Source organism: Schistocerca nitens, chromosome 10 (assembly GCF_023898315.1).
Source record: "Schistocerca nitens isolate TAMUIC-IGC-003100 chromosome 10, iqSchNite1.1, whole genome shotgun sequence".
NCBI classification, from domain to species: Eukaryota; Metazoa; Arthropoda; class Insecta; order Orthoptera; family Acrididae; genus Schistocerca; species Schistocerca nitens.
This window is the reverse complement of record NC_064623.1, coordinates 129,750,890-129,776,942: the sequence shown is the minus strand read 5'-3', so window position 1 is coordinate 129,776,942 and position 26,053 is coordinate 129,750,890. Positions and strand designations below refer to the sequence as shown.

Below are 26,053 nucleotides of genomic sequence, written 5' to 3'. Positions count from 1 at the left end.
CCAGAGTGCCGTCCTAAGGGACAGAGTAATACACTCATGCTTATAAATTAAGGATAATGCTGATATATGGTGAAACAACGTCCTTGTGGGCGGTTTGCGGGTTTAAATCACCTCGGGGTATTACCATGCGCTGCATTTGACCTGCGGTTGTCGCACGGTGGCGCTGGCAGCAGTCCATATACGTAGAGGTGTGTTGGTGCATGTCAGAGTATGATGCAGCGGGTAAGTGTGCAGACGTTTTCAGATGTGCTAATGGTGACTGTGTGTTGAAAATGGCTCAAAGAACACATATTGATGACGTTTTGAGGCATAGAATACTAAGGTAGCTGGAGGCTGGTCATACACAGCAGGTCGTAGCATGGGCCCTCCGTTTGCCACAGAGTGTGATCTCAAGACAATGGCAACGATTCCAGCAGACAAGAAACGTGTCAAGGCGCTGGAACAGTTGTCTCCAGACACACAGTCTACAGACGACTGAAATGGTATGCTTAATTCGCCCAGAGACCTGCAAGGTGCATTCCACTGACCTCTGGTCATAGGAGAGCCCGTAAAGCCTGTTGTGAAGAACACAGTACATGGTCATTGGAACAGTGATCCAAGGTTATGTTCGTGGACGAGTCCAGGTATAGTCTAAACTGTGATTCAAGCCGGGTGTTCATATGGCGTGAACCAGTAACCAGATACCAACCCCTTAATGTCCTTGAAAGGGACCTGTATGGAGGTCGTGGTTTGATTGTGTGGGGTGGGATTATGATTGGTGCACGTACACCCCTGCATGTCTTTGACAGAGGAACTGTAACAGGTCAGGTGTATCGGGACGCCATTTTGCACCAGTATGTCCACCTTTTCAGGGGTGCAGTGGGTCCCACCTTCCTCCTGGTGGATGATAACGCACGGCCCCACCGAGCTGCCATCGTGGGGGAGTACCTTCTGTCTGGGATGCTCTTGGTCGATATATCGCTGTACGTCTTCAAACCCCCTACGACACTTCAGGGGCTCCGACAGGCACTGGTGCAAGAGTGGGAGGTTGTACCCCAGCAGCTGCTCGACCACCTGATCCAGACTGTGTACGTGTGCATGGTGATCGTATCTGATATTGATGTTGGGGCACATGCGCAGGAAACAGTGGCGTTTTGTAGCACATGTGTTTCGGGACGGTTTTCTCAACTTCTCACCAATACTGTGGACTTACAGATCGGTGTCGTATATGTTCCCTATGTGCCTATGCTACTAGCGCCAGTTTTGTGTAGTGCCTTGTGTAGTGCCACTTTGTGTAGCACCACATTCTGCAATTATTCTTAATTTATGAGGATGAGTGTGTTTTGTCCGGTGAACTTAAGATCTCTTCTTCTGACGAAGTTCAGGAATGCTGTGTTGTGTTCCCTTAAATAATCTTTCATCGAGCAGTGTTCTTTATTCAATAGAATAAAATATGGTAATACCCGCATCTCGTGGTCGTGCGGTAGCGTTCTCGCTTCCCACGCCCGGGTTCCTGGGTTCGATTCCCGGCGGGGTCAGGGATTTTCTCTGCCTCGTGATGGCTGGGTGTTGTGTGCTGTCCTTCGGTTAGTTAGGTTTAAGTAGTGCTAAGTTCTAGGGGACTGATGACCATAGCTGTTAAGTCCCATAGTGCTCAGAGCCATTTTGAGCAGGACACGTCTCGAAATGTGGTGACAGACCACCTTGAACCACTGGAGATAGGATGTTCATGTTCACAGAACGTGCACATTAGTATATTCCGCAGAACTGATTAGCATTTGTCACCTCGGCTCAGCACTCGACTGTTGCCTGATAGGCACAGTGTCCGCCATGACCCCTGTTACCTTGTTCCATGCATGTTGGCATCAATGTGCATAAGGCGCGAATGGCGTCCTTTTGTATTGCCATCCACACTGCATTCACGATGTTCCATGCGTGTTGGCATCGAGAGCGTATAAGGCGCGAATGGCGTCCTTTTGTATAGTCATCCAAAGTTCATCTGCAGTAGTTGGCATAGGGTCACAGTGCTGCACCCGTCACTTCAGCATGTCCCACACATTTTCGATTGGCGACAGGTCTGGTGATATGGCGGGCCAGGACATCCTGTGACACCAAAGAGGCACGTGTTCCTGCAGCAACATGTGGTCGTGCATTGCCTTGCTGAAAACGTGCGTCTGGGGTGTTGTGCAGAAAGGATGTGGCCACAGGTCGCAGGGTCTCATTCACGTAGGTCAAACTGGTTACAGTGCCCTTGACAAGCACCACTTGTCATTTGTGATTGTACCCAATAGGACCCCACACCACAAGCCCTACATCTGGTGCAGTATGCGTTGTGCGAATGCAGTCATTGTTATTCCGCTCCCTCTGTCTGCGAGGAACCAAAATACGGCAATCATTTTGAAACACTCTCTGATGCCATTCCTGTCCCCAGTGACGTCGATCCGTACGCCATTGCCATATAGCGGATTTCTGCACATTCGTCAAACATAGTTGGAGAATTGGACGATGCGCACTTAACCCATGCAGTAATAAACGGCGACGGACTATCACCCCTGTTCAATTGTTGCGCCAGAGCCGAGGAGGACGGAGATATGTCCTGCAAAGCCATTCGGATGATGTGTCGCTATTCTCGGAGTGGCTGGGGAAGGGGATTTGGGGGTGGCGGTTTTGGTGGTGCGACCTGAACAATCTCGTCTTGTTCTACAGCTACCCACCCCTCCTTCCCCTTCCCAACTGTGCACACACCCGCTGCACTGCCGAAACACTTCGTACCACACGAGCAGGAGTTTGCCAGATGGATGCATCCCATTCTCTCACACCAATAATACACCCTCTTTCAAACTCACTGATTTGACGGTACGGTTCGTGCATACGTCTGGGAAGCAACCTGCATGTCTGCTCAAGTCATACTGATCCATTCGGTTTATAGCGACAACAAGAGTTTTAACAATAGGTGGTATCGCGCCACAATATCGTTTTTGACCTTGTACCCGCGGTCCAACGTGGTTTAAATGCTAATCATTTCTGCAGAAGATACTAATGTACATGTCTGGTGAATAAGAGCGTCCTATCTCTAGTCGTTCAAGGTGTTCTGTTTTTTTATGAAGTGTAGTTACGTACGTACCCTTGGCCAATGGAGACAGGACGAGGGCATGGCAGGACCACGCCCCTGCGCTGCCGCCGAAGATGGTGACGTTGTCGGGGTCCCCGCCGAAGCTGGCGATGTTGTCCTTGACCCAGCGCAGAGCCATCACCTGGTCCTTGAAGCCCATGTTCCCCGGCACCACGCGGTCCCCTGCGTTCAGGAAGCCTGCAGCGCCACACACAGAAATCACCACAGCTGTTTACAACCTCGTATACCGGTACAGCTACTAACGCCACAGCCACTGTTTTAAACATGATGAAAGAAGAGTGTGGGTGTGGTAGCACGCTATGTTTAATTTCATTTATCTTCTTATTGTATTGCAGTACTGTAATGAGGAACTAGCACATATATTCATCTAAGGTACACAACACAGCTGTATCTCGCGATCAAGGCTCACTAACAGTGTAGAGGTCTGAGGCTGCTCTGAGGAAACAGATTCAGTCACCACAAAGCACTCCCAAATTACACTGCCCCTCAATATGGCAAGTGAGCATGTACAGATAAATAGTAGCTACCTGTGTCTGATGCTCAGAATACTCAGTGTAAGCTTCCACCCTTCTTGCCACTTTTCGGTGATTGTTAGCGCTTACAAATTTAATTAAAGGCAATTGGAAAGTATTCGGTTGGAGGATCGGAACTCCCATAGAGAAACAATAGGGAGCAGTAAAAGTTGTGATTCTGTGCCTAGTACCCACCCAATTCCTACGTTACGATCTTCTAAAACAGTGTGATGAATGGTTCATTTTAATAGGATCTAGGATGTGGTTAGTTAATATTCATTAAATATCTATTAATACTTGCTACTACAAAAAATGGTTCAAATGGCTCTGAGCACAATGGGACTTAACATCTGTGGTCATTAGTCCCCTAGAACAACTTAAACCTAACTAACCTAAGGACATCACACACATCCATGCCCGAGGCAGGAGTCGAACCTGCGACCGTAGCAGTCGAGCGGTTCCGGACTGAGCGCCTAGAACCGCTAGACCACCGCGGCCGGCACTTGTGATTACAATAAGCGTCTTTTAGACAAAAACTGCAACCCCCAAAAAACCTCATTCGCCGTAGTCACTGCGATTTTCAATCTGGCTAGCGACATACTGAATTTGGAATTACTAATGTTACCTTCTTGGAGATGTGGTCTGTCTACGCAACTAAATAAAACGTTGTTTGTTTTTTGTTCTCGCATGTTTAGCTTCATTTTCTTTACAAGGCACTCTCAGAGGCCTGTAATACATGTCTGATGTGTGTATATCTTGTTGTTGTGGAGTTCAGTCAGTAGACAGGTTTGATGCAGCTCTACATACTACAATGGCCTGTGCGGGCCTCTTCATCCTTATATAACTACTGCGACTTACATCCTTCTGAATGTGCTTACTGTATTCATCTCTTGGTCCTCTTCTACTCTTCTACAGTCCCCCCCCCCCCACCCTCCGCCAGACTACCTTCCAATACTATATTGGTGATCCCTTGATGTCTAAGAATGTGTCCTATCAACCATCAACCAATCCATTCTTCTAGTCAGGTTGTGCCACAAATTTCTTTCCTCCCAAATTATATTCAATACCTCCTCATTAGTTAGGTGATCTATTCACCTAATTTTCAGCATTCTTCTGTAGCACCACATTTCAAAAGCTTCTATTCTCTTCTTGTCTAAACTGTTTATCGTCCATGTTCCACTTCTATACATAATTACATTCCATACAAATACTTCGTGAGAAGACTTCCTAACACTTAAATTAATAACTAATGTCAACAAATATCTTCTTTTCCGAAACGCTTTTCTTGGCATTGTAAATCTACATCCTCTCCATATCGGCCATCATCAGTTATTTTGCTGGCTAAATGACAAAACTCATCCACTTCTTTAAGTGTCTCGTCTCCTAATATAATTCCCTCAGTATCACCTCATTTAATTCGACTACAATCCATTTTCCTTGTTTTACTTTTGTTGAAGTTCGTTTTACATGCTCATTTCAAGAGGCTCTACCTACTGTTCAACTGCTCTTCCATGTCCTTTCTATCCCTGACAGAATTACACCGTCGTGAATCCTCATAGTTTTTACTTCTTGTTCTCATAATTTAATTCCTAATCCAAATTTTTCTTTTGCCTCCTTTACTGCTTGTTCAATGTTCAGATTCAAATAACTTACGGGTTTGCTGCCGGGTGACGTCGTCGAACACCGCCGATATTTAGACAGGAGCACACCCTGCCATTCTCAAGGCACAAATGCAAGGAAGAAAAAGTGCGCAAGCAAATTTAATACCTCGGTTCATAGACAAGGAAGACAGCACACACAGAACAAGTGTCAACATAACCAAAGATAACCAACATCAGAAATATCGATCTTTACTATTAATCAACAGGTGAGGTAGCATTAATTCTGTCCTTCTGTTTTTTGATGAGAGACAGAGCCGGATTCCAAGCAGCATTTAAACAAAATCCACCATCTCTGTTAATAAGGTTGCTTGATAGTCTGATTTCAACAGCTTCCTTAATAACACTATCCCAATGACTTGACGTGCAAACCAGAATCTCGTTGTTGTTGTATTCCATAGGATGACCGGTATCGAGGCAATGCTCTTCAATAGCGGATTTGCTCGGCTGTTGTAAGCGTGTGTGACGCTTATGTTCAATAAACCGGTCTTCCACAGTCCTGTATGTCTGACCAATATATTGGCTCGACACCGGTCATCCTATGGAATACAACAACACGGAGATTCTGGCTTGCACGTCATTGGGACAGTGTTATTAAGGAAGCTGTTGAAATCAGACTATCAAGCAAACTTATTAACAGAGATGGTGGATTTTGTTTAAATGCTGCTTAGAATCCGGCTCTGTCTCTCATCAAATAACGGACATAATTAGTGTTACCTCACCTGTTGATTAATACACTCCTGGAAATGGAAAAAAGAACACATTGACGCCGGTGTGTCAGACCCACCATACTTGCTCCGGACTCTGCGAGAGGGCTGTTCAAGCAATGATCACACGCACGGCACAGCGGACACACCAGGAACCGCGGTGTTGGCCGTCGAATGGCGCTAGCTGCGCAGCATTTGTGCACCGCCGCCGTCAGTGTCAGCCAGTTTGCCGTGGCATACGGAGCTCCATCGCAGTCTTTAACACTGGTAGCATGCCTCGACAGCGTGGACGTGAACCGTATGTGCAGTTGACGGACTTTGAGCGAGGGCGTATAGTGGGCATGCGGGAGGCCGGGTGGACGTACCGCCGAATTGCTCAACACGTGGGGCGTGAGGTCTCCACAGTACATCGATGTTGTCGCCAGTGGTCGGCGGAAGGTGCACGTGCCCGTCGACCTGGGACCGGACCGCAGCGACGCACGGATGCACGCCAAGACCGTAGGATCCTACGCAGTGCCGTAGGGGACCGCACCGCCACTTCCCAGCAAATTAGGGACACTGTTGCTCCTGGGGTATCGGCGAGGACCATTCGCAACCGTCTCCATGAAGCTGGGCTACGGTCCCGCACACCGTTAGGCCGTCTTCCGCTCACGCCCCAACATCGTGCAGCCCGCCTCCAGTGGTGTCGCGACAGGCGTGAATGGAGGGACGAATGGAGACGTGTCGTCTTCAGCGTTGAGAGTCGCTTCTGCCTTGGTGCCAATGATGGTCGTATGCGTGTTTGGCGCCGTGCAGGTGAGCGCCACAATCAGGACTGCATACGACCAAGGCACACAGGGCCAACACCCGGCATCATGGTGTGGGGAGCGATCTCCTACACTGGCCGTACACCACTGGTGATCGTCGAGGGGACACTGAATAGTGCACGGTACATCCAAACCGTCATCGAACCCATCGTTCTACCATTCCTAGACCGGCAAGGGAACTTGCTGTTCCAACAGGACAATGCACGTCCGCATGTATCCCGTGCCACCCAACGTGCTCTAGAAGGTGTAAGTCAACTACCCTGGCCAGCAAGATCTCCGGATCTGTCCCCCATTGAGCATGTTTGGGACTGGATGAAGCGTCGTCTCACGCGGTCTGCACGTCCAGCACGAACGCTGGTCCAACTGAGGCGCCAGGTGGAAATGGCATGGCAAGCCGTTCCACAGGACTACATCCAGCATCTCTACGATCGTCTCCATGGGAGAATAGCAGCCTGCATTGCTGCGAAAGGTGGATATACACTGTACTAGTGCCGACATTGTGCATGCTCTGTTGCCTGTGTCTATGTGCCTGTGGTTCTGTCAGTGTGATCATGTGATGTATCTGACCCCAGGAATGTGTCAATAAAGTTTCCCCTTCCTGGGACAATGAATTCACGGTGTTCTTATTTCAATTTCCAGGAGTGTAGTAACCATCGATATTTCTGATGTTGGTTATCTTTGATTATGTTGACACTTGTTCTGTGTGTGGTGTCTTCCTTGTCTCTCCTCTATGAACCGAGGTATTAAATTTGCTTGCACACTTTTTCTTCCTTGAATTTGTGCCTTGAGAATGGCAGGGTGTGCTCCTGATTAAATATCGGCGGAGTTAGACGACGTCACCCGGCAGCAAACCCGTAAGTTTTTTGAACATTCGATTCGCCGGGAAAAGTTAAGGTCTCACAATGTTCAGATTGAATAACATCGGCGGTAGACTACAACAGTGTGTCACATCCCTTTCAACCACTGCTTCCTTTTCGCACCTGTCCATTTTTATAAGTGTCGTCTGGTCTTTTTACAAGTTGTAAATAGCCGTTTGCACCCTGTAGTTTACTCCAGGATTTCAAAGAGTTGTCAGTAGTGCCACTCTTTACCTCCGATGTAGACAGCCTGGGTAGGAAGCGTTGCTGTTGCCGGTGCCAACTAACCGCTATCTGTAACGAGACCCACGCGGAAAGCCGCGCATGCACAGTGTCGCAAACTTTAATCAACCAGATACCTTCATTCAAACGTTGGGGGCTGGCTGCCACATTTTACATTATCACACTGCAATAATCAGAAATAATATACAAAAACATTCTGACTTGTTGTTGTAGATGTGGTCTTCGGTCCGGAGACTGGTTTTATGCAGCTCTCCAAGCTACTCTATCCTGTGCAAGCTTCTTCATCTCCAAGTACCTACTGCAACCTACATCCTTTTGAATCTGCTTAGTATATTCTTTCTCTTGGCATCCCTCTACGATTCTTACCCTTCACGGTGCCCTTCAATACTAGATTAGTGATCCCTTGACGGCTTATAATGTGTCCTACCAACCAATCCCTTCTCCTAATCGGGTTGTGCCACAAATTACTCTTCTCTCCAATTCTATTCAATATTTCCTCATTATTTATATGATCTACCCATCTAATCTTCAGCATTCTTCTGTAGCACCACATTTCGAAAGCTTCTATTCTCTTCTTGTCTAAACTATTTATAGTCCACGTTTCACTTCCATCCAGGGCTACACTGCATACAAATACTTTCAGAAAAGATTTCCAGACCCTTAAATCTGCACTCGATGTTAGCAAATTTTTCTTCTTCAGAAACGCTTTCCTTGCCATTACCAGTCTACATTTTATATCCTGTCTACTTCAATCATGATCAATTATTTTGGTCCCCAAATAGCGAACGAAACTCATCTACTACTTTCTCATTTCCTAATATAAGTCCCAGCGCATCACCTGATTTAATTCGACAACATTCAATTATCTTCGTTTTGCTTTTGTTGATGTTCATCTTATATCCTCCTTTCAAGACACTGTCCATTCAGTTCAACTGCCCTTCCAGGCCCTTTGCTGTCTCTGACAGAATTACAATGTCATCCGCAAACCTCAAAGTTTTTATTTCTTTTCCATGAATCTTAATTCCTACTCCTTTACTGCTTGTTCAATATACAGATTGAATAACATCGGGAATGGGCTACAATCCTGTCTCCACTCCCTTCCCAACCACTGCTTCTCTTTCACGCCCCTCGACTCGCACGACTGCCATCTGGTTTCTGTACAAATTGTAAATAGCCTTTCGCTCCCTGCCACCTTCATTGAAAGACAGTATTCCAGTCAACATCGTCAAAAGCTTTCTCTATGTCTACAGGTGCTAGAAATGTAGGTTTGCCTTTCCTTAATCTATCTTCTAAGATAAGTCGTAGGGTCAGTACTGCCTCACGTGATCCATTATTTCTACGGAATCCAAACTGATCTTCCACGAGGTCGGCTTCTACTAGTTTTTCTATCCGTCTGTAAAGAATTCGTGTTAGTATTTTGCAGCTGTGACTTTTTCAACTGATAGTTCGGTAATTTCCACACCTGTCAACATGTGATTTCTTTGGGATTGGAATTATTATAGTCCTCTTGAAGTCTGAAGGTATTTGGCGTATCTCATTCATCTTGCTTACCAGATGGAAGAGTTTTGTCATGGCTGGCTCTCCCAATGCTATCAGTGGTTCTAACGGAATATTGTCTACTCCCTTGGCCTTGTTTCGATTTAGGTCTTTCAGTGCTCTGTAAAACTCTTCACGCAAATCACATCTCCCATTTCATCTTCATCTACGTCCTCTTCCATTTCCATAATATTGTCCTCAAGTACACTGCCCTTGTATAGACCCTCTATATTCCTTCCACCTTTCTTCTTTCCCTTCCTTGCTTAGAACTGGTTTTCCATCTGAGCTCTTGATATTCATACTGATGGTTCTCTTTTCTGACCACTTTCGAAGTCCGTGAGTTCTGCGGAGCGACCCATTCTGCTCTCTCACGATGCCTAATGACTACTGAGGTTCGCTGATGTGGAGTACCTGGCAGTAGGTGGCAGCACAATGCTCCATATCAGGCGCCTGGTTGATACACACAAGCTTATTCTTCATCGGAGACGAAGGCTGGAAATTGCACACCAGTACCACAACTGAATGCCCACTGAGTTGCGACAGGAGGGCTCTTTATGCATCATCAGACAGATGACCGTTGGCGATGTACGACGTCGTCGGAAGCTTCCAAGTGGGGAGAGGGAGCATTATGATGTCGGGAATATTTTCGTGGAATTCTCTGGGTGATCTGGTCATTCTGGAAGCACAGTGAATCAACACAGACATGCATCATTCCTTGGGGACCATATCCACCCCTGCATGCAGTTTGTTTCCCTCTGCACGATGGCATCCACCAGCATGACAATACAATGTGTCGCAGAGCTTGTAAAGTACGTGTGTGGTTCAACGACCACCAAGATGACTTTACTGTACTCTCCTGACGGCCAGATTCCCCAAATTTAAATCCAATCGAGAATCTGTGGGACCGTACCGATCGAGCTGTTCGCGTCCTAGACCCTCAACAGAGGGTGGTCACGATACTGGAGTCGTCATGGCTCCTCATCCCTGTGAGTACCTTCCAGATCCTCATCCTCTCTTGATACACGTTGTGCAGCTACATTATGTGATCAAAAGTATCCGGACACCTGGCTGAAAATGACTTACAAGTTCCTGGCGCCCTCCGTCGGTAATGCTGGAATTCAAGATGGTGTTAGCCCACCCTTAACCTTGATGACAGCTTCCACTCTCGCAGGCATACGTTCAATCAGGTGCTATAAGATTTCTTGGGGAATGGCAGCCCGTTCTTCACGGAGTGCTGCACTGAGGGGAGGTATCCATGTCGGTACGACGTCGGCGTTCTAAAACATCCCAAAGGCGTTCTAAAGGATTCAGTTCAGGACTCCGTGCAGGCCAGGGATGTTATTGTCATGTGACCACTCCAACAGAGGCTGTGAATTATGAACAGGTGCTCGATCGCGTTGAAAGATGCAATCGCCATCCCCGAATTGCTCTTCAATAGTGGGAAGCAAGAAGGTGCTTAAAACATTAATGTAGGCCTGTGCTGTGATAGTGCCACGCAAAACAACAAGGGGTTCATGCCCTCTGCATGAAAAACACGAGCACACCATAACACCACCGCCTCCGAAGTTTACTGCAGTATTGGCACTACACACGCTGGCAGATGACGTTCACCAGGCATTCACCATACTAAGACTCTGCTATCGCATCGTCACATGTACCGTGATTCGTCACTCCACACAACTTTTTCCACTGTTCAGTGGTGCAATGTTTACGCTCCTTACACCAAGCGAGGCGTCGTTTGGCATTTACCGGCGTGATGTGTGGCTTATGAGCAGCCGCTCTACCATGAAACCCGTTTTCTCACCTCCTGCCTGTCATAGTACTTGCAGTGGATCCTGATGCATTTTGGAATTAATGTGTGATGGTCTGGATAGATTATTATACATTAAGACCCTCTTCAACAGTCGGCGGTCTGTGTCAATCAACAGACGACGTCAAGCTGTAAGCTTTTGTGCTGTGCGTGTCCCTACACGTTTCCACATCACTGTCACATTGCAAACAATGGACCTAGGGATGTTTAGGAGTGTGGAACTCTCGCGTACAGACGTATGACACACGTGACAACCAATCACCTGACCACGTTCGAAGCCTGTGAGTTCCGCGGAGCGCCCCATTCTGCTGTCTCACGATGTCTAATATCTACTTAGGTCGCTGATGTGGAGTACCTGGCAGTAGGTGCACCTAATATGAAAAAGTGTTTTTTGGGGTGTCCGGATGTTTGTGATCACATAGTGTATTTGCTTTTGAGGTGTTGTTACATTAATATGACGGGACAGTGTATTACCATACTATGCCAATATGACTGACAATTCGACGAAATAAATGGCCTCTGACTAGAGTACGAAGTGAGAAAACCAGCGCATATGCTGAAGAGGCGGCCGTTTCTGGCTGACAAAGTGCTTATCTCCTCGGGCGACAGCAGCCTAAGGCGGCCACCTGTCTGGAACAGAGGGCGGACTCACACAGCGCTTGGAACGACCTGCGTATCTGCGCAGCTGCCACGTTTTCTTGACTGTAACCGGAAGAAAAGCCGGCCGAGATGGCCGAGCGGTTCTAGGCGCTACAGTCTGGAATCGCGCGACCGCTACGGTCGCAGGTTCGAATCCTGCCTCGGGCATGGATGTGTGTGATGTCCTTACGTTAGTTAGGTTTAAGTAGTTCTAAGTTCTAAGGGACTGATGACCTTAGAACTTAAGTCCCATAGTGCTCAGAGCCATTTGAACTATATCAACCGGAAGAAAACTATCTGGAATAAATGAGTCCCATCCTCCACAGTCTTCACAGTGATTAGCGGATGTACCTGTGAACCCATATTCTAAATTCTTAGAACTGTCCCGAATACCCATTAGCGCGAATGAGTTGGCTGACAGTTTTTCATGTACTCACCCAGCACTCCGAGGCGGTAGTTGAAGGAAACGTAGACGACGCCCCTCTCTATGAGGAAGTCTGGACGAGCGAAGAACTCGTTGCCCGAGAGCAGGGCGAGCCCTCCACCGTGGATCATGAACATCACCGGCAGCGGACTGCCAGAACCCTCTGACGGCAGCTGGGGGACAAACCGTCACACAGTACAAGTCACAGTGCACGTTAGTAAAGCAAAACAGTCTATTATAGACTCTTCTAAATGATTCCTGTCGAATATTGCCAAAATGGAAGTATGCCTGGAGAGAGACTCTGTGGCTTTGAGCATACTGTTCAAGCAAGTGCGAGCTTTGTGCTGTGACCAGGAACAACCTGTTTAATAACACACTTACAAGTATAGAATTTCACCCATCCGATGTACCTCAACCTCCTGAGCACAGCAAAATGTTTCCTGAATGGCAACGCACCACCTTCCTTCCAGTCCTTTCAGCTTCTGAACAGTTCCCTCCAATTCAGCCTGGTGCAATCTCCCGTACTTCAAAATCTATGGCATCAATCCACCAGTTTTCCACACATCCATCTACGACCGTCCCATCCATATTAGACACGCTAAAATGTATTTGAATAACACCCTGTTGCAAACTATAGGGGCACTTCCATCTATTAAATACAGGGTGTTACAAAAAAGGTATCGCCAAACTTTCAGGAAACATTCCTCACGGGCAAATAAAGAAAATATGTTATGTGGACATGTGTCCGGAAACGCTTAATTTCCATGTTAGAGCTCATTTTAGTTTCGTCAGTATGTACTGTACTTCGTCGATTCACCGTCAGTTGGCCCAATTGACGAGAATCCGCACGCAATTGTGCAATCGCGTCATCAACACAGATTGTCTGTGAACGTTTGGGCAGGCATTGTTGGTGATGTCTCGATTGGGCCCCATGTCCTTCCACCTACGCTCAATGGAGCACGTTATCACGATTTCATACGGGATACTCTACCTGTGCTGCTAGAACATGTGCCTTTACAAGTACGACACAACATGTGGTTCATGCACGATGGGGCTCCTGCACATTTCAGTCCAAGTGTTCGTACGCTTCTCAACAACAGATTCGGTGACCGATGGATTGATAGAGCGGCCTCCACGCTCTCCTGACCTCAACCCTCTTGACTTTCATTTAGGGGGCATTTGAAAGCTCTTGTCTACGCAAGACCGGTACCAAATGTGGAGACTCTTCGTGCTCGTATTGTGGACGGCTGTGATACAATACGCCATTCTCCAGGGCTGCATCAGCGCTTCAGGGATTCCATGCGACGGAGGGTGGATGCATGTATCCTCGCTAACGGAGGACATTTTGAACATTTCCTGTAACAAAGTGTTTAAAGTCACGCTGGTACGTTCTGTTGCTGTGTGTTTCCATTCCATGATTAATGTGATTTGAAGATAAGTAATAAAATGAGCTCTAACATGGAAAGTAAGCGTTTCCGGACACATGTTCACATAACACATTTTCTTCATTTGTGTGTGAGGAATGTTTCCTGAAAGTTTGGCAGTACCATTTTGTAACACCCTGTATACGAAACAAGCCGACAATACGCGAGGCAGCAGCGCGGCCTGGGCCGTCTTGTCGCGGTCCGGGAGGCTCCCCCCGTCGGAGGTTCGAGTCCTCACTCGGGCATGGGTGTGTGTGTCGTCCTTAGCGTAAGTTAGTTTCAGTTACACTCCTGGAAGTGGAAAAAAGAACACACTGACACCGGTGTGTCAGACCCACCATACTTGCTCCGGACACTGCGAGAGGGCTGTACAAGCAATGATCACACGCACGGCACAGCGGACACACCAGGAACCGCGGTGTTGGCCGTCGAATGGCGCTAGCTGCGCAGCATTTGTGCACCGCCGCCGTCAGTGTCAGCCAGTTTGCCGTGGCATACGGAGCTCCATCGCAGTCTTTAACACTGGTAGCATGCCGCGACAGCGTGGACGTGAACCGTATGTGCAGTTGACGGACTTTGAGCGAGGGCATATAGTGGGCATGCGGGAGGCCGGGTGGACGTACCGCCGAATTGCTCAACACGTGGGGCGTGAGGTCTCCACAGTACATCGATGTTGTCGCCAGTGGTCGGCGGAAGGTGCACGTGCCCGTCGACCTGGGACCGGACCGCAGCGACGCACGGATGCACGCCAAGACCGTAGGATCCTACGCAGTGCCGTAGGGGAGCGCACCGCCACTTCCCAGCAAATTAGGGACACTGTTGCTCCTGGGGTATCGGCGAGGACCATTCGCAACCGTCTCCATGAAGCTGGGCTACGGTCCCGCACACCGTTAGGCCGTCTTCCGCTCACGCCCCAACATCGCGCAGCCCGCCTCCAGTGGTGTCGCGACAGGCGTGAATGGAGGGACGAATGGAGACGTGTCGTCTTCAGCGACGAGAGTCGCTTCTGCCTTGGTGCCAATGATGGTCGTATGCGTGTTTGGCGCCGTGCAGGTGAGCGCCACAATCAGGACTGCATACGACCGAGGCACACAGGGCCAACACCCGGCATCATGGTGTGGGGAGAGATCTCCTACACTGGCCGTACACCACTGGTGATCGTCGAGGGGACACTGAATAGTGCACGGTACATCCAAACCGTCATCGAACCCATCGTTCTACCATTCCTAGACCGGCAAGGGAACTTGCTGTTCCAACAGGACAATGCACGTCCGCATGTATCCCGTGCCACCCAACGTGCTCTAGAAGGTGTAAGTCAACTACCCTGGCCAGCAAGATCTCCGGATCTGTCCCCCATTGAGCATGTTTGGGACTGGATGAAGCGTCGTCTCACGCGGTCTGCACGTCCAGCACGAACGCTGGTCCAACTGAGGCGCCAGGTGGAAATGGCATGGCAAGCCGTTCCACAGGACTACATCCAGCATCTCTACGATCGTCTCCATGGGAGAATAGCAGCCTGCATTGCTGCGAAAGGTGGATATACACTGTACTAGTGCCGACATTGTGCATGCTCTGTTGCCTATGTCTATGTGCCTGTGGTTCTGTCAGTGTGATCATGTGATGTATCTGACCCCAGGAATGTGTCAATAAAGTTTCCCCTTCCTGGGACAATGAATTCACGGTGTTCTTATTTCAATTTCCAGGAGTGTAGATTAAGTAGTGCGTATGATCAGGGACCGATGACCTCAGCAGTTTGGTCCCGTAAGACCTTACCACAGATTTCCCAAGCCGACAGTAGACTAATAAAATAAAATCGTGATGTGGGTTTAGCGTGTTTGGAGAGTAATCAAAGCGTACTGACTCCCCATTTCGGATCCAGCCACTGCTTCAATTTGGAACACAAATTATCTGGTTCAAATGGCTCTGAGCACTATGGGACTCAACTGCTGAGGTCATTAGTCCCCTAGAACTTAAAACTAGTTAAACCTAACTAACCTAAGGACATCACAAACATCCATGCCCGAGGTAGGATTCGAAGCTGCGACCGTAGCGGTCTTGCGGTTCCAGACTACAGCGCCTTTAACCGCACGGCCACTTCGGCTGGCACAAATTATCTGCAAAAGTGGCCGAACGCTTCTGGGGTAATGGGTCATTCTCGTTCTGCCAACGACCTTCTCATAGACTCCGCCAAACGAATCTGTATTCTTGTGACATCTTTTCATTAGTAGGTGACGAAACAGCTCTTTCAAATAGAGCTTTCGATAGTATTCTTTTTCAGATATTCTTTTTTCGATATTTGCATGTCTCATACTGTAACAGGAAGTTTTCGGAATTATTTCGATATTTGGCGACTGTCAATTGAAATTTGATTTATCATATTATATTTTTTCTATTATAGTTTGGAAATCTGTGTCCCTATATTCCCCACCCGTTGTACAAAAATTATATTTACGATTATGAAAACATACATTTTTTACAAAACATATTTGTGTTTCGAATAATATTTTCTACATAAAGGTTATCTCAGTCTGATTACATTGATATCAATGAAGCTCTTTGTACTGTCGAAATGCAACAGCACTGCCATGGTGCCACGAGAAAAAGACTGAATAACCGATGAAAGGCAAACATTGTACGAAACAGAGCGTGGAATGTGAAAAGTCTGATCGTGGTAGGGAAGCTAGAATATTTGAAAAGAGAAATGAAAAATCTCAAACTAGATATAGCGGGGGTCAGTGAATTGAAGTGGAAAGAGGATGTGAATTTTTGGTTTGACAAATATACATACGGTAATAACAATAGCAGCAGAAAATGATGTGATGGGAGTAAGACTCGTCATGAACAGGGTACAGTGAACAGTGTAGTAAAAGGACTGGTCACATCAGAATCGACAGAACCAGCGCCAACGACCGTAATTCAAGTATATATGCTGACTTCTCAAGCAGAACAAAAAGTGGAGAAAGTATGTGAGGAAATTGATAGGGTGGTAAGAGTAAGACAGGAGAATGACTAAATGAGTTCTGCAAAAAATTTCAACTAGTAATAGCGAGTACACTGTTCAAAAATCACAAGAGGAGGAGGTGTTGTTTGAAAAAGCGTCCAGACACCAAACATTACACAAAATGACACACAGATTGCGAAACCAGTTGGTAGATTGTAAGGCGCACTCAAGAGCAGATATATATATTGAGATCACAATATGGTGAATTTTAAGAGTAAATGGCAATCGCTGAAGTTGGAGACACAAATATAGGTTCAAAGAAGGAAACAGCGTAGAAACCGTGGATAACAAATTAATATTTCAATTGATCTACGAAATAAGGAATCTTAAATCTGTTAGGTGTAATACATTGGTACATCAATATGAGTCACTTAGGAATGAAATAAGTAGAGAGTGCTAGTAAGCTAAAGGGAAAAGGTTCCCGAAAAATGTTAAGAAACTGAAAAAGAAATGGTCCCAGGAAGGATGGACACAGCATATAGAAAAGTTAAAATAACCTTCGATGAATTAATAGCAAAGGCAACGACATTAAGAGTGCAAGAGGAATTACACTCCTTAACGTAGAACTGATGCATGGAGAGAGTACATTGAAGGCCTCTGCGAGGAGAAGAAGCTTCCTGATAATGTGACAAGAATATGTAGAGAACATAGGGGATCCTTTTTTGGAGTTTAACAAAGCTTTGGAAGACTTGTGATCAAATTAGGCGTAAAGCATAGATAGTATACCTTCCAAACTACTAAAATCGTTGCGAGAAATGGCAACCAAACGACTATTCAAGATGGTTTGTAGGTGCTATAAGACTGGTGATACTTTCGGAAAAATATCATAACCCAATTCCGAAAACAGGAAGCGCAGATATGTGTAGAACTATCGTACAATTTGCTTTACATTACTATTGCTGACTAGAATTATATACAGAAGAAGAAAAGAAAGAGGAGCAGATGACGATCAGTTTGGTTATAGGAAAGGCATCAGAGAGAAACTTCTGACGTTGCATTTGATATAATGGAAGAAGGACTTAAAAATAACTGAGATACGTTCATTGAATTCGTGGAGCAGAAGAAGCGTCCGTCAATGAAGATAGTGAGGGAAGTTCTTAAGTCTAAGAAAAAATGGTATAGACTATAGGCAAGATATGTAATATAAGGTACAGAAAGCAAGACGCAACGGTAAGAATCGTAGAGCAAGAGCGAACTACTCGGATTAAAACGGGTGTAAGACAGAGCTGAAGTCTTTCGCTATTAGTGTTCAATCTACACATTGAAAAGCCATGACGGATAAAAAGATTAAAACCCAAGTTGCAAAGATATCAGTAATAAGTCTCCCTGATTATACTGGTATCCCGAGTCAAAGTGAAGAAGAATTGCAGGACAAGTTGTATGCAATGAAAAGTCTAACAAGTACAACATGTGGATTGGAGGTAAGCCGAAAAACGACTAAAATAACGAGGAGTAGCAACTTCGCAAGTGCCGGTCACAGGCTCAGGGCCCAATCCCGCACGTGATAGAGAAGGAGTAGTGGGGGGAGTTACAACCTCGTAAAAAAATATCCCTCCATCTGGGTCCGGATGGAGCACCCAGTGAAGTGCCATTGCTAAAGCTACAGGTGAAATCTGGCCAAAGATCTCAAACGTGGAATAAGAATTCGAATTCCTAGTGATTGGAGAGAACCAAATAGCCTAGTGGTTACAACACGAATAAAATGTCAAATTTCGGACTAACAGTTCTATCCAATCCTGGAATATAATTCCAAACTTTCAATTTGACAGTTGTAGTGTGGAAAGTGTACTACCCCAGGTGATAATTAAAAAGAAAAATCCACCACTTACAAAATAAAATTTTAAAAAATTCTTCTTAGGGACTTTAAAAGTAAATTATTTACTTAAATCTGGTAAACAATCAGAACTGGTAATATTTTTAGAGATAAATAAAATTTATATTCTAGAAACTTAAGAATTGTCGGAAGAAAATGTAACAGATACTCGTAACTACAGCATCTTCAAAGGAAAACCTGCAATCAGAGCTCTGCAGGGATGTGGCTACTGGGTACAGCTTTCGATGTTAAAAAAATAAAAAAAATAAAAAATAAAAATAAAAATAAAAAAAAATTGGGATTCAACAGAATTCAAATTTGACTAAGAAAGATTACCTGTCCTACCAGTCAATTGCAAAAAAGGAAGACAAAAGAAAGCGCGTGTTAGTCTATTAAATTTCGGGCATGCAGCCGCGCGAATAAATTTTTTCCCATAGATATTTCGGCCGCATATCGTCCGGCCATCCTCAGAGTAAGTCTCAAGACTATCCATGTTAGTATTAAATTTACTATGGAAATATCAAAACACGGCTACCTGCTCTTTTTGGATGTAGTCGTTCGCCGTAAAGTAGGTGGCACATTAGGACATGCCGTATATCGTAAACCAACACACACAAATCTATATCTACATGCCAATAGCTGCAGTCACCCTTCACAGACCATGGGTGTTCTTAAGATCTTAGTGCATAGGGCGCACTGTATATTCGATAAAGATAATTTCCAAGAGGAGCTCACATACCTCATGACATCTTTAAAGCGAATGGATTTTCTCCACAACAAATTCGTAGAGCATTCAATAAAAAAACCTGGAATGCAGGTATGTGATGGGAAATGCTCAATGTTTATGATGTCATATCTCATGACCTATGTATCTTACAAAGATACATTTTTCTTGATACATTTAGCGACATATGTGGATCCCTTCTGCAATATACATAGTACGATAATAAATTAAAACGTGCGGCAGTTTCTTACGGACACTATGTGAGCAAAAGTATCTGGACATCTAGCTGAAAATGACTTACAAGTTCGTGGCGCCCTCCATTGGTAACGCTGGAATTCCATATGGTGTTGGCCCACCCTTAGTGTTAATGTCAGCTTCCACTCTCGCAGGCATACGTTCAGTTTGGTGCTGGAAGTTTCCTTGGGGAATGGCAGCCAATTCTTCACGGAGTGCTGCACTGAGAAGAGGTATCGATGTCGGTCGGTTAGGTCTGGCACGAAGTTGGCGTTCCAAAACATCCCAGAGGATTCAGGTCAGGACTCTAAGCAGGTCAGTCCATTACAGGGACGTTGTTGTCGTGTAACGAGTCCGCCACAGGCCGTGCATTATCAACAGGTGGTCGATCGTGTTGAAAGATGCAGCCGCCATCCCCGAATTACTCTTCAACAGTGGGAAGCAAGAAGGCGCTTAAAACATCAGTGTAGGCCTGTGCTGTAATAGTTCCACGCAAAACAACAAGGGGGGGGGGGGGGGGCAAGCCCCCTCCATGAAAAACACGAGCGCACTATAACACCACCGCTTCCGAATTTTACTGCTGGCACTACACACGCTGGCAGATGAAGTTCACAGGGCATTCGCCATACCCGGACCCTGCCATCGGATCGCCACATTGTGTACCGTGATTCGTCACTCCACACAACGTTTTTCCATTGTTCAATTGTCCAATGTTTACTCTTCTTACACCAAGCAAGGCGTTATTTGGCATTTAGCAGCATAATGTGTGGCTTATGAGCAGCTGCTCGACCATGAAATCCGTTTCATCACTTCCCGCCTAACTGTCACAGTACTTGCAGTGGATCCTGATGCAGTTTGGAATACCTGTGTGATGGTGTGGATAGATGTCTGCCTATTACACATTACGACCCTCTTCAACTGTGGGCGGTCTCTGTCAGTCAACAGACGAGGTCGGCCTGTACGCTTTTGTGCTGTACGTATCCCTTCACGTTTCCACTTCACTATCACATTGGAAACAGTGGACCTAGGGATGTGTAGGAGTGGGAAATCTCGCGTACAGACGTATGACACAAGTGACATCCAGTCACCTGACCACGGTCGAAGTACGTGAGTTCCGCGGAGCGCCCCATTCTGCTCTCTCACGATGTCTAATGACTACTGAGGTCGCTGATATGGAGTACGTGGCAGTACGTGGCAGAATAATGGACTTGATATGAATAACGTATGTTTTTGGGGGTGCCCGGATACTTTTGGTCACATAGTGTATCTTAGGGTTTATGACGTGATGTATTCTGAACTAAGTGTTGCACAATTATGTAATTTTTCTTGTATATTCAGTGACGTATCTGAATATTGTCTGGAAATTGTGTCATGAATATAGTAGTAAAGAATTAATAAATTTAAATTCCATGCTTCATGTTGGAGTTTCACAACATGAACAGTGAAAATTTAATAAATGACAAGCTTCTTTCCTTTCATCATTTTGCTGGAGTCATCAACGAGAGAAAGGTGCGTAAAGGTTTGAAATTTTGTGTACAGTTTGTTGCAAGTCTCTAAGTACTCTCATTCTCAAAAACAGGATAACTGAAGCGTGGGTATTCTTGTGTTGATGTCTCACCCTCATCCCACCCCCTTCGATAGCTGGGTGGTTGTTATCCCCCAGGTAGTAAATGATATGCGTACCAAGTTTGGTTACAGTCGCTCCGGTGGGTTTAGGTTGAGATGTGGAACATACATACATATGTATTTATTTATATTTTTGTACTGTGTATATTAAAAATATGTAGTCTATGTCTGCCCAAATGTTCATTTGGTGATCATGTAGAAATTTGAAGTAAATTGGCCAAGAACTCTAATAGAGCTTTTTGGAAACAATATTTCCCCTTTATGTATCACATACATGTATATTTGAATTCAGATTACGAAATCTTATGCAGACACTGATCTTTCTCTTGTCCTGAGGGTAAAGTAAGCAAAATTTAATGAAGATCGGAATGAAACAGTAATAACTGATAAATTGCAACTCTGCCTTGCCCCATTCTCTACACAAACTTATCCCTCTCTAAATTTTACTTCGCACCATCTGTAGACTATTTTTCTATGTTCCACTTCCTAATAGTGTGTGGAAAAATTGAAATTTAAATATTTCTGTACGTGCTCTGGTTTCTCCTATTTTGTTACGATGACAATTTCTCCCTATGTAGGCTGGCGACAGTAAAATTTTTCACGTTCAGAGGTGAAAGTTGGTATTGATGTTTCGTGGAAAGATCTCGCCGCAACGAAAACGCCTTTGTTTTAATGATTGCCGTACCAACTCACTCACCATATCCGTGACATTCTCTCCCCCGTTTCGCGATAATGCTAATCGAGCTGACTCATTAGGACGGTTTCGATGTCCTCCATGAATCCTGTCTGGTGAGGATCTCACACTGTGCCTCAGTACTCTAGGAGAGGACGAAGAAGCATGATGTAGGCAACGCCTTTAGCAGACCTGTTGCAGCTTCTAGGAATTCTGTCAATAAAACGCATTCCTTGGCTCGCCTTTCAATCAGAATTACTTATATGTTCGTTTCAGTGTAAATTATTCATAGTTGTAACATGTAGAAAATCAGTTGAATTGATAGCCATTAAATCTGTGCAATTTATTGTGTAACCTGAATTTAGTGAATTCATTTTAATACTTATGTGGATGAAATTACACTTTTCATGATATAGAGTCAATTCTCGCTTTTCGCACCATACAGAGATCTAGCCTAAATCCTTTGGCATGTGGTTTTAACTTTCTGATGACTTTACCATACGGTAAATAACAGCGTAATCTGCAAACAATCGAAGAATGTTGCTCCAAATCACGTATTTTCTGAATCCTTGCTGACCATGTGCTAACAGACCATTTTCTTTAAGGTAATTTTTGATATTTGAACACAGTATATGTTCCATAACCCTACTGCAAACTGACGTCAGTCATATTGGTCTGTAACTCATAGGACTACTCCTATTTTCTTTCTTGAGTATTGGTGTCGCGTGTCGAAGTTTCCAGTCTTTTGGTATGGCTCTTTCATCGAGCTCTTTCGTCCTGCATCCTTTGAGACTGAAGCTCTTTCTGCATTTTCCCGAGACTTCCCAATATAAGCGCCCAGTCCATTCAACACAACACCCACTACCCGTGTAGCCATCTTCTGTGTATGCTTGACCCGTGACCTATTATGGGGAACCGAAAATCTCACCACTCTATGGCGTAAGTCGAGAAACCTGCAACCTACACGGTAACAGAACCGTCTGAGCCTCTGCTTCAGATTCTCCATCCGGCTCGGCACGAAAGATCCGCAGTCGGTCCGGTTGATGCTGCAGATGGTGAGATCTGCCTTAATCTCGCGAGCAGCATTGACAATCTTTACCACTTCAGCTAGTCGCCTGAAACCAGAGAGAAACTCTCCCAATCCAGAGAACACACATTTTTAGTACCAACATTAGCCACCACCTTCAGTTGGCTGTACCCTGTGTTCTTCATGGTATCAGGAACCATTAGTTTCACGCCTTGAATGACTCCTCCAGGTACACACACACAGTGTAGTCTGGATTTGTTCTCCTTCCAGACCACCATAACCTTTAGAAGCTCCATTACATATCTGGCTTTGGAGTTCCCAACTAGCAGTGATCCCACCCTTTGTGACTGCCCAGACCTTGCAAGCTTTTCTGGAACTGGGCGAGTGACGGCATCTGGTTCAGGACTTTTGTCAAGCACATTTATAGCGCCCTAAATCTGTTCATCAGATGAATCAGGAAGGACACTCGATCGCCCCTCCCCCCTCCGGAGGGGGCCACATCTTGCCACACCTTGAAACGACCGCTCACTTGGCTAGGGTGAGGCATTATCCTCAATGTGGGCAGTAGCCAGGGAGGGTCACAGTGGTGGACAAATCGGGGGATTCAGTGGACGTGCTGGAAGTTGCTTCCTTACATCCAGCCCCACATAGTGAAGCCCACTGGCAACAGCCTCAACCTGCACGGCTGATACCAGCACCACCTGCACTTGTGGGTGAAGTGTTACCAATTCAGCTCGCGTCGGACTGCAGTAGCCACAGTCCCTATCCATACTAAAGTCGTCGGACATATACACCACAGTGTTATAACACCATGGAACTGTGATAACTGGATACACAAATAGGCAACATATTTAACAATTCTGACTAAAATGCGCATACTAAATAAAAAGTAAAACAGTTCTTGTTATTATAAGCTCATTACAGCTCACAAACTAAACACTGTGCTCTGATTTGTTGCTGCCTAGACGGTAGCTGTTGCCCAACTGAGTAGCTCTTTTGTTTGTCTCTGAAGTCGAGCTTCAATCTTCTAAGAGGTGTGATGATACTATTGCCCTTATAGTGCACTGTTTTCATATAGGTCAGAGTAGTTGTGACTGAGATGTACCTTGGGCGTGCTGACGTTGATGAAGAGGCAGTCCTCGTCGCCAATGTACTTCCCCACCAGGAGGTCCACCTGCGGCGCGACGTTGCCCTCTTTAGTCGCATCTCGGACTCCACTCCAAGCGGCAGGCGGTTGTGGTGGCTGAAACATACAACATACACACGTACTGTGGCAGAGCTGCAGACTCACGCATTGTCATTTAGGTAGTGATTGACTTTTTCACCGCACACTTAATATCCTGCTTGACATAATCACAGGTAATACTTTATATTCACAACTGGCACCGGCTATCACTTTTTCAATCGTTCCACTGATTGTTAATCATGGTCCATACTGCTTAACGTTATAAAATGTTTTGTGTGGTTGCGTCAAAGAAAAGTTAGTGCGGCTACTATCCGCTGCTGAGTAGATTGTGGGTGTCTACGTGTCAAAGGCGGATTAAAAGCACCATTGTAAGGGTGACTGATGTGATTTAATAAATGTAGACTACAACGTCAGAAAGAATAGCAAAATTGTGAAACTTTACTTACCACGCGTAAAGGCCAACCGAGCCTGAATGCATTCCTCTCGGAAAGCTATTGCACGCATACCAGCTGTGCTACTGAGAGACAGATCAGTCCCCATCAGCTCGGCTACTAAATTAGTGAATATCGCACAACGTATTTAACAGTATCAAAGTGGTGCGCCTTGTAACTGAATAATGGTTCAAATGGCTCTGAGCACTATGGGACTTAACTTCTGAGATCATCAGTCCCCTAGAACTTAAAACTACTTAAACCCAACTAACCTAAGGATATCACACACATCTATGCCCGAGGCAGGACTCGAACCTGCGACCGTAGCGGTCGCGCGGTCCCAGATTGTAGCGCCTAGAACCGCTCGGCCATTTCGGCCGGCTAACTGAATAATGGTTCAAATGGTTCAAATGGCTCTGAGCACTATGGGACTTAACATCTGTGGGCATCTGTCCCCTAGAACTTAGAACTAATTAAACCCCACTAACCTAAGGGCATCACACACATCCATGCCCGTGGCACGATTCGAACCTGCGACCGTAGCAAACTGAATAATGGATGTTGGCCTTGTCGTAGAGTATACAGCACCGTAAAGGATTCACTAACTACTAACAAAATTTATTCCTTTCATATGCAGTGCATACGTCAATGTATGACATGATGTAAGATTTAATTCAGCACACAATAAACGACACAACTATTAAGAAATAGCCATCTACATTAATATAATATGATATGAAACAAGTCGTTGTTTAACGTTATTACGAAAAATCTCAAAAAGCTATTGACAGTTTTAGTTCCAATTTTTACACAGCACTATAATTAACTTTCAGACAGACAGAGACTACGTATTTCTTAAATATGTATGGTATACAGGGTGAAGAGAAGTTCTCGTACTCGGACTTCGCAGCGCGATTCCTCACATATTGGCATTACAAAAATGTCTCTCACAAAATGACATCTTACGCATGTTTCTGGCTGCAAATTGACGTTAAAGATTGGCAATCTGGCAGCGCTGTAATCACATGCACGGTAACTATACCTGTCCGCATATCGTCGTAGTGATGTGCTGATCATGCAGTGGATCGCGTTTTGGGTTAGCATGCAAGAGGACGAGGGTTCGCTTCTGGGTTGAGGCGTATTTGTTTTTATGTGCCAGTTTCATTCTGCAATTTCTTAATCCGCACGTACCCGGCATTTACGTAGTACACTGTTTTGTAACGGAGAACATAACAGAAATGTGGTCTGACAAGTCAGAAACAGGCAGTTTAAACAAAACAACATCAATTTCGAGATGATAAAGATGATTTCATACTTAAGTAACTCAGCATCTACTAGTCATTTATAGTACATGCAGTACGTCCGCTCAAATGTAACACTTAGCAACTAGTGACAATAATAATTTCATTATTAATGACCGCATGACGTTTACAAAAGAATACGTTTTTGTATATCCATTCTTTTAGCAGGACGTCTCTGGGACGACGGCCGTTTACTATCTTGACAAAAAATAAAAACACCTACAGCCGTCCTAATGATTTTATTCTATTTTGTCGCTACCAGTTTCGACGTTGCATTGCGTCATCTTCAGGCTGTTTTGAGGTACAGGT

The 26,053-nt window shown here is 45.4% G+C and overlaps 1 protein-coding gene across 1 annotated transcript in view; it reads right to left on the bottom strand.

Annotated features, from left to right (window-relative positions):
- LOC126210341 (esterase FE4-like) overlaps window positions 1-26,053 on the bottom strand; it is a 167,858-nt gene that overhangs the window by 123,012 nt on the left and 18,793 nt on the right. Inside the window, exons 2-4 of the mRNA XM_049939557.1 lie at window positions 23,932-24,069; window positions 12,318-12,477; window positions 3,104-3,289 (exon numbers count right to left, since the gene is read on the bottom strand). Of these exons, the coding sequence (XP_049795514.1) occupies window positions 3,104-3,289; window positions 12,318-12,477; window positions 23,932-24,069 (484 nt within the window). The remainder of the gene's footprint in view (window positions 1-3,103; window positions 3,290-12,317; window positions 12,478-23,931; window positions 24,070-26,053) is intronic.